General features: G+C 38.9%; 1 protein-coding gene across 2 annotated transcripts; it reads right to left on the bottom strand.

Moving 5' to 3' along the window:
* Positions 1-515: 515 nt before the first annotated feature.
* Positions 516-7288, bottom strand: commd9 (COMM domain containing 9). 2 transcript variants are annotated; one of them, XM_085167448.1, is made up of 7 exons: positions 7206-7288; positions 6624-6689; positions 6202-6318; positions 4577-4716; positions 4254-4288; positions 3685-3788; positions 516-1237 (listed from the first exon to the last, which is right to left on the bottom strand). In XM_085167448.1, exons 2-7 carry the CDS (start codon positions 6675-6677, stop codon positions 1100-1102), a joined length of 588 nt encoding a protein of 195 aa, XP_085023574.1. In that variant the 5' UTR covers positions 6678-6689; positions 7206-7288; the 3' UTR covers positions 516-1099. The 2 variants fall into 2 exon arrangements, with proteins under 2 accessions (XP_085023574.1, XP_085023573.1); XM_085167447.1 differs by lacking the exon at positions 7206-7288 and having other exon boundaries at positions 6624-6780.
* Positions 7289-8978: the final 1690 nt, after the last annotated feature.

Genomic DNA, 8978 nt, shown 5'->3' with positions numbered 1-8978 from the left:
GGTTCTTAAATAGCTTTTCGACTCTAAGTGAGCACTCAAACACTTTACACAACTTGCCTCATTCACACAAACGCTTTTTTCTATGTTCTTTCTATATAATTGCTTCCATCTAACATTAACTCACATTCATGCTGCGATGGATGCACCAGAGAGCAACTTGTGATTAGTATCTTGCCCAAAGACATTTGGCATTCAGACTGGAGCAAACAGAATTGGCATTTTCCCTATTACTTGAAGATATTTTATCTGCTGTACATCGTTTTGTTTTTTTAGACCTTGCTATTTCTTTTGTCCTGAACTTATCTGGTTTGCCCAACTTTTAAGGACATATCGCACACAGTGTCAAGATTTCAGCTAAAAGTGCTATGGGAATCACCTTGTTGGTGCAAAAATACAATTTTGGTATGTTTTATGTTTTATAGAGCTAGTGAAAGAAATGGGAATAAATTATGTGCTTCTGCAAAAGTTACTGTCTTCAATTTCAAACTGCTTGATAAAAAAGACATGGAAATTGCTTCAACTTGTGGCAGATCCAATTAAAATTTATTTTTATTGATTGAACAGTTAGAATGAAAGACATATTTCATTCTAATCTGTTAGTTAAACAACATTCAGATATTTTCTAAATCACCAAATTAATACACAGATATATAGGACATGAAACCTGTGACAATTTCAGCTGGTTAAATCATTTGCAACCAAAGTTTTTTCAGTGTTGACTGGAAGTAGACACATATTATCATGGTTCCACCCACTACTGTGACCTCTATACAAAGTAAAGAGCAGACGTATGGCAATAAATTTTATCTTGAAAACTGTGAGGACTAAATCTGATGGGTTATATCAAGTTCCAGGTATACAAGTTTACCAACTGGACGAGACAGGAGGTGAGACTGTATGTCTCAATTTACCTTCATTACTGGAGAAATTCTTAAAACACTAACTCAACATGGATGGAAATAGTTCCACCATATTTCATCTTGACTTTTGTACTGGGGCAAAGTGGGGACACGCAGGCAGTTGTTAGACACAGATGATAGTCCAAACACATCAGCATGACACTGTAAAAATCAAAGCACTGTCTCTGAGCTTTCAGTGATCACTTCCCAGCAACTACTGACAGCTGGTCTCTGATGCGTCCAAGTCCATCCAGTATAGTGTCCAGAGACTCCCTACTCAGCTCCACAGTCACAGAGGAAACAGACTCACTGTCTGCTGATGAACATGGATCCACCATCTGAAACATAAAAAGTGCATGACATTTTTCACAAGATTAGATAAAGATTTCACTTTCAACACAGCAATCTGGAGCATGGTTAACAAATGCTTTGTTACTGTACTTAGGTAGAATTTTCAGGTGTCTGTCCTTGAGTATTTAATTTTCTGACAACATTTTACATTTATTCCCTACATTTTTAAAACAAATATCTGTACTTTCTTCTCCTTACATTTTCAAAACAGACTTGTTACTTTAGCTTCATTTATAGTGTTTATACTTGGGGGGATTAAAGTGGGCTGGAAGGAGAGCAGGTATGTTGTGGTTGTAGTACTTCAGCATCTAGCTAGCGCTACAGAAGAGGAGAATGCATGAAGGGAGTGATGTTTTTTTAAGTGACAGGTTATTTCAAAAATTCAACGTTGCTATATGCTCAGCAAACATTAGCAAACACAAACTGTTTGTGTGCAATTTGTCGCACAGTGTGTTGCTCCAGGTGCTGTATTTCACAGGGAGAGAAAAGAAGGAGAGCTAATGTCACTCAAGTGTTTGTGTACATGGTCACGTTATGTACACTTAGAAAGTCTACTGAAGCTCATACTATAAATAATTGTGAGTTGTGATTATTTCCTTTTGCTGAGCCACTACACAGATCTTAGGGTTCCCCCACCTGCTAAATCCTACTGCAACCCCTGACTGTACTCATTTTACTGTTTAGGTGTGGAGACAAAGTCACCCTGCAGGCAACAGAAAATAGTTGGGGTTTTTTTTACATTCTCTTCTACATAACAGATTGAATCTTTTATGAGAATTTAGATTGGAAAAATATTTGCACTCTCGTGTACTGATATTGTTTATATTCATTTAGCACGAGGTTCAGTTACCTTTGTACAAAAATGGTTAGTAGAATTGTTCTTCAAGGAGCTACTATTTTTAACTTCCAGTACATTTCAGAGCCTGTGTTTTTTCACTTTTACTTGAGTAAAAAAGCTGAATCAGTACTTAAACTTTTAGTGGAGTATTTTAAACACTAGTATCTGTACTTCTACTTAAGTACAGAAAGTCTGTACTTTCGCCACCTCTGTTTACTCTGCCTCCAAACACAAATGAGTCAATGTTGTTTGGATGTTTGTGAATGTCGAGAATTTTATGAATATAGCCACTCTGACCATACCTTCAGTATGAAACGTGAATAGTATCACTGTTTACTCAACAATTATTTAGGAATGAGTGTGTTTGTTAAACTGTGTTAAAATCTCAGTTATACTAAAGCTAAAACACTGGAATATCCCGTTGATTGATTGATGTAAGATACTTTATTTCAATCCTTATAATGCCTCATATAATATAGTAGTATTGCATTGTATGTTATAACACATCCGATATATGATTATATGATACGATACATGAATATGTGCCCATGATGTGCACTTTATTGTTATGTCCAAATGTTTTTCTTTGCACATCATGGGAGACGGATGGCTCCTGGATCTGATGCAAGAGAGATAAATAACTGGCTGGTATCTGGGCTGATGGTGGTTGATGTGTCAATGGTATATGTCACTCAGACCAGCTGCAGGGTGATGCAGGGTCAGATCTACAGGTCAGAGTAATCTCTTGAGAGTAGTAAATGAGATCACCACTGGAAAATAATGGATTTTTCAAACACTGCCTGAGTAGACCAAGAAGCAGAAATTTACAGAAGAAGTGGCCTTGGTGGACCTTTTTTGCTTTGATTGTTGATCCCAGATAGTCGCAGATAATTAATATTTGGTCACTTTTTCCAGGAAAAAATAAATAAACATTATTGGGTCCACTGGAATAAAACAGAATAGCTTTTTAATGTCATTGTACATGTACAACAAAATTATAGGTGCTCTGCACCAACTGTGCATGAAAAGTGCTCAGAAGTAGTGCAAAGGACTTGGTCTGACTAGAGTTCGTGTGTGTGAGTGGCCTAAGTGATGAGGGTTACTCGGACCATGGCTCAGGTAGCTAAGTGGCTGGGCAGGGATGGGGTGTGGGGGGAAAATGTAAATGAACATTTGGCTTACTAAAACACTGGCAACACCTGGGCCAGCGTGCCAGGACTCTATATAAAAAGCCTTTAGGACATAGTTTTAGTTGGCTCTGAGACACCAGGTTGGACTCTGGCTGCGTTAGGTTTGGTTTTTGCTTTTGACACTGTTACATGCATCATCTTCCTCTCATCCATTCCTTCACACACTACTGAGGGTACTGATTACACACATCACTGTTTGTTTTTGACAGTAGGGTTTCTTTTCTGTTTTATTTGTTTTAAAAGAATAAAGCAGCTTGGAATACATCCCTAAACACGTCTGAGGTTTTCTTTGTCATGAATGTACGGCCTGGTTCGTGACACTACTTTCACAACTTTTGTAGCTGATAATGCTTTAGCTCATATTTATGCAAAAAAAATATTCTGAAGCAGGTGGTCTCACACTGACCTTGAGTTGAACCAGGCAGGTTGGCACCGACATCCGACTGACCGAGTCTGAGCTGGTCACCATGTCAACTCTCCAATCCAAATCCTTCAGTTGAGGGAGAGAGACTGGGTGCATCCATGCACACACACACACACACACGACTCAATGATTTCAGGGGACATTACATTGAGATATAATAATCTCCTACAGACACAGTCTTTTAACACAGGCAGTTGAAATGGCAAGATAAACTCCCAGTCAAATCCTCTTGCAGTATAATGGTAAAAACTGCAAAATATGGACAGATGTTGACATCATCCCCATTGTTTTCCACATATAATGGTGGTCCAGCCAAATTGCTTTTACAAAGCAACATAAATTACATTATTGCAATGAACAAGGCAAAAACATGTCTGATTTTTGTCAGGTTTGCCGTTACAGGCGGAGGTACAATATATGTCTCATATAATTCAACTTTTACCATCATGGTATGGTTTATAGAAGGGGAGACATACATTACATGCGTACAAACACACGTAAACACACACATGTGTGCATAGCTATAAACGACGTGTATAGAGTCTACTCACTCTGATTACTGAGAGCTTCCGTCCTCCATGTTGCACTGCAAAACAGCAGAGACATCAAACATAATTACAGCTTATGGTTACATCATCAGCAAATAGTAAGATAGGGAAAACAGTAAGAAAGAACATTTCTCACCCTGTTAAACACATTTAATACCTTTATCACCCTATCGAGCCCACATTATTTTTTCATGTATAACATTGTATTCATTTTTTTTCTAATCAACATTTTTATTTAGGTTTTTGAAGGGAATAACAAAAACAGTTTACTGTTAATTTAAAAGAAATGAATAGCGTGCAGCATTCAAGGTTTTTCTGGGACTGACCTGTTCTCTAACAGAATCTTGGTGATCAGGTTTTTCAGACTCGAATGGAAGGACTCGGGGAAGATAGCGAGGATCTGCTCTGGAGAGCTGAGGTTGTAGAAAAGGACGTAATGGGAGAGTGCATGGAGGGACTGGACCAGCTAAAGGACAGAAAATAACTCAGATTCACATTGGAAATACATGTTTTACAGCTATTTAAAGTCCTCGATCAAAGCCAGCAATAGTTAACTATTTTGATACTCACTGAACTTTAAGTAATTTTCAAAGTAAGAATGTCAAGATTTTAATGATTCAGTGTTCTCAAATTTGAGGATCAAGAAAATTAACCCAGTTAGGAAATGTCAAAAACTGTAGTTCCTCTACTGGCCACCCAAAGACAGCTCTACAAGTGAACCACCTGTCAAAGACTCTAAGACCCCAAAATACCTTACTTTACAGCACACAAAGCATGTTTAAAGTGTGGTGCAAACCCCACATTTGGTCTCTATAGAAAGGTTGGCCCTAACACACACACAGGTCAAAAGTTTTAGAAAACACCAATTTTTCCAGTTTTGGTTCAGGGATCCTTTCACTCTGTACAAGTCAACGACCCTGGATCCAGCAAAACAGCTCCAGACCGTCACACTTCCTCCTCCACGTGGACAGTTGATGCCACACACTGTGGAACCATCCTTTCGTCTACTCTACGGCATACAAAGATCCAAAGATTTCAGATTTTGATTCATCAGTCCGTAATACCTTCTTCCAGACTTCAGTAGTCCAATGATAGTGTTTCATGGCCCAGAAAAGCCTCTTTTTCTTTTTCTGATGTCTTAGCAATGGCTTTCTTGCTGCAACTCGCCTGGTTCAGTTGTGGCTTTGGGTCTGCCAGACTTCTTCCTATCACAGTTTGCCCCAGTTTCTGAGTTACTTTTGATGGTGAAGGAAACTGGACTCATGACACTTTGACTTTCTTTGCAATTTCTCTGTAGGAAAGACCTGCATTTATAAGTGTTATGATGGTCTGTCTCCCTTTCATTGTTAATTGCTGCCTTCTTGCCATTTTTGTAGCAACACACTACTTTCTGCAGTACTTTACTGTTCAACTGATGCTCACGAGGGTATGGTACCACAGTCTGTTCCAATACTGGTTTTATGCAGACAGAGGGGGCTTTGTAAGTAATCCAGAAAAGTTGGAACACCTGTAGGAATTAGTAGCACCAGCTTTCAAGACTTGATAAACCTTCATAGCTGCAGAACAGCTTTACATTATTGACCCATTTCCCTGAAAAGGGCCTTTTTGTATAATCCTAAAATGTACAATATTTTCAGTTTTGATATGGAGGGTTTTTTTTGTTTTGTTTGTTTTTTAGTGTTGACACATATTATAATAATAAAACTAGTGAGTGCACGTGTCTCTACATGTAGAACAGTCATTTAAAGTTGCGAATTGGTAGGAAAAAAATTATATTAATCGATTTCAACAAAGTCCTCAAGTTAAAATACAACGACTGAACTTAGTGGAACTTTCTTTATATTCCCCAAAACACAGTGAAGTGCTTGCAGCATGGGTCAGTAAACTACTGTATGTCCACTCCACACACACACACTGCAAGGACCAACACACACTCATGTTTTTGTGTTACCTGTGCAGCCTGGGCTTCTGAAATGCCGAGTGTTGCTGCAGTGCTCTCAGTTAGCCGCTGACTCAGACCTCTTTGACTCTGCACACAAACCTCTCTCACTGCATCTTTAGAAGGAGCCTCCAGAGAAAAAACAATCCACTCTCAGTGACTTAAAACTAACGTGTGTAACAATTTCTCAGATCTGAACATGGAGTTGGTACGTGAAGCCCTAAGATGTCCTCAAATCTGCTAATGCGGTTCAATTTACTGTCACTGGAGGTTTTTAAGGTCAGTTCCACTTCACTGAAGTTTGTATATAAAATTGCAGTATTTAGATAAAAATCGTGTCTTTATGTCTACAGAATGAGAAATACAAAGGAGCTAGCAGACTAACAGACTTTCTGAAAGCTGACTGTTTTACAAAATGTTAATATTTGACATACCTTCAGAAGAAGCTGTAAGTTGGTGAAATCTTCGTTGCATACAGTGGCAGCCATGTTGACATGTGACTGTGACAAGTCACGTGAGAGAAGAATGCCGCATGGGAAATGAAGTGCAAACAAAATGACATCGGCAGCTTCTACCAGCATAAATCTTTATTAAATGAAACAAACTATAATTAGATTTTTTTTTAATAATCAAAATATGAATTGTGTAATTCTTAACAAACAGTATTGCTAAATATGTATGCCACATACATGAACACAAATGTTCAGGGGAAATTGTCAGAAAAATGAAGACACGAACTACTCATTTATCTTGCCAGATTTTCTCTGTTATTACAAATAACAAACACGAAATAAATGTGCAAATCTTCCATGTTCAACTGTGTCTCTTTGTATAAATGTCTATATCTTTTGTTGTATGCCGGAGTTAAACATGCATTGTCAGATCGGCTTACGCATAGCACAAACTGACAGCTATATCTGTTAGACAGCCATTAGCCGTGAGACCAGCAGTCACCCTAACCGTATATCACTAAATAGAAAACTTTGCTTAAGTAAAAAGAAAGATAATTTACTTACCGTTTGTCGTCTGTGAACTGACGGCTCCTATTGACATGGTGGAATTATTCTAAAACGCGCGTGCGCGCACATGCGACTCAACGCAATGTATGCTACTGATTTGTGGGCTGCGATGACGGATCACTGGCATTAGATATTAAACATACTCAGTTTCAAATGGTATAAACCAAATAAACATTGAAGCAATATTGAACTTCTTACTTTTATGGTCTCAATCACACGGTATAATTCAACCAATTAGAAATACCAGTTATCTCACTTAACAGCAAAAATCAGTCTTTCACTAGAGGTTTTCAGACCGGTGAATATTCAATATGTCAATCAAGCAAAGGTTTATAAGTTTAGGACACTAAATAAACTATAAAAAGAATCAAATGAACTGCATTTTAAACCCTTAATCATTCCTTTTCTATGATTAACCTTTTTAACATTGGTTTTAGCACAAAATCAACAAAAATATCAACTTACAACACGTGGTCCAAGGATTCAGGGGCCCAGCATTCAAAATAAATATCCACAATCACAATATTGGTACAATACAAAGCTTTAAAAAATGTAATTTATAACACAGTTCATAACATGTTCATAACTCCTGCCTTTTTACTGGTGGCAAACTACACAAAAATAAGTAACCATGTCCATAAAAGGCCTTATGCATTTAGCTTACAGAGGTAGTTTTTTGTGTGATTTCACAGTGAGCTAACCTGATTCAGTAAAAGGACTAGATGTTATAGTCCCTGAAATTGTATTGCTTTAAATGGAGAGAATCTTGAGGGATGGCTGTTATGAGGAAAGGCAGCTCAGAAACCTTTACCCAACCTAATCTGCCATTTTGGGAGGATTAGAGATCTGATCTAGATTAGATATTAAGATTTGGTACACATTGTCACTAGTGGACCTTAGATTCATCGGGTGTCTCAGCCATTATCACTAGACACCCTCACCCTAGAGGCCCTGCCAGGGTTGATCAGGCCCCGGAGTGTGTCACTGGTTTATATTAAATTGTTATTTTTCTTCTTCTTTCTTCTGTTTAGTTTTCTACAGTTTATTTTCTATTCACTGCAACTGAGAAATAATACTTACCTCTTTAGCATTTATGTAGCCTAACTTCTTCAAAGGGATAGAAAAGGTGATGGAGAGAAGTAAGACAAAAGGGACAAAATAGGAGAGAGCAGAGAGGAGAGCCGGAAGGGGGGGTGCCCCATCTGGCTTCCCACACCTCCCCGCCAGATCGGGCTGTACGGTCTACCTCCCCACTGCCTCCCAGAAAAGGGAAGAAGAGCGGAATATTTTCTTTTCTCTTGCGGTTAGCTGACTGCCTTAGCTGCGCAAGTGATGTCAGCCCTTTTAACCATAGCCAGTGACTGGTCCTCTCAGCAGTTTTAGCTAGTTCTCTTATAGCCTTCTGTTGTGCCTGTCCTCTGATCCCAATCACTTTAAGCAGTTTTGCTGTTGTACTGGCAACAAACTTGGCAACAAACTTGCCAACTTGGCAGCCTCAGCTGCCAAGTTGGCATACCACAGCTTCTTACACTCAAATGCTTCCTCAGTTGCTTCCTCCCATGGTACCGTCAGCTCAATGATGTACGGAAGTATTGGAGAGTTAGACCAAAGGACGAGGTCTGGTTGCAGAGTAGTTGTTACGATCTCTGTGGGAAAAATTGGCCTCTGATCCAAGTCAACCTGCATCTGCCAATCCCTGGCAACCTTCACCAGGCCCAGGTCCGGGGTTGAGGGGCTTGTCTTCGACTTGTCTCCCTCCCGGACAAATGT

This window comes from Neolamprologus multifasciatus, chromosome 7 (genome assembly GCF_963576455.1).
Source record: "Neolamprologus multifasciatus chromosome 7, fNeoMul1.2, whole genome shotgun sequence".
In the NCBI taxonomy this organism is placed as follows: Eukaryota; Metazoa; Chordata; class Actinopteri; order Cichliformes; family Cichlidae; genus Neolamprologus; species Neolamprologus multifasciatus.
The sequence above is the reverse complement of the archived record's forward strand: the minus strand, read 5'-3'. Positions and strand labels throughout refer to the sequence as shown.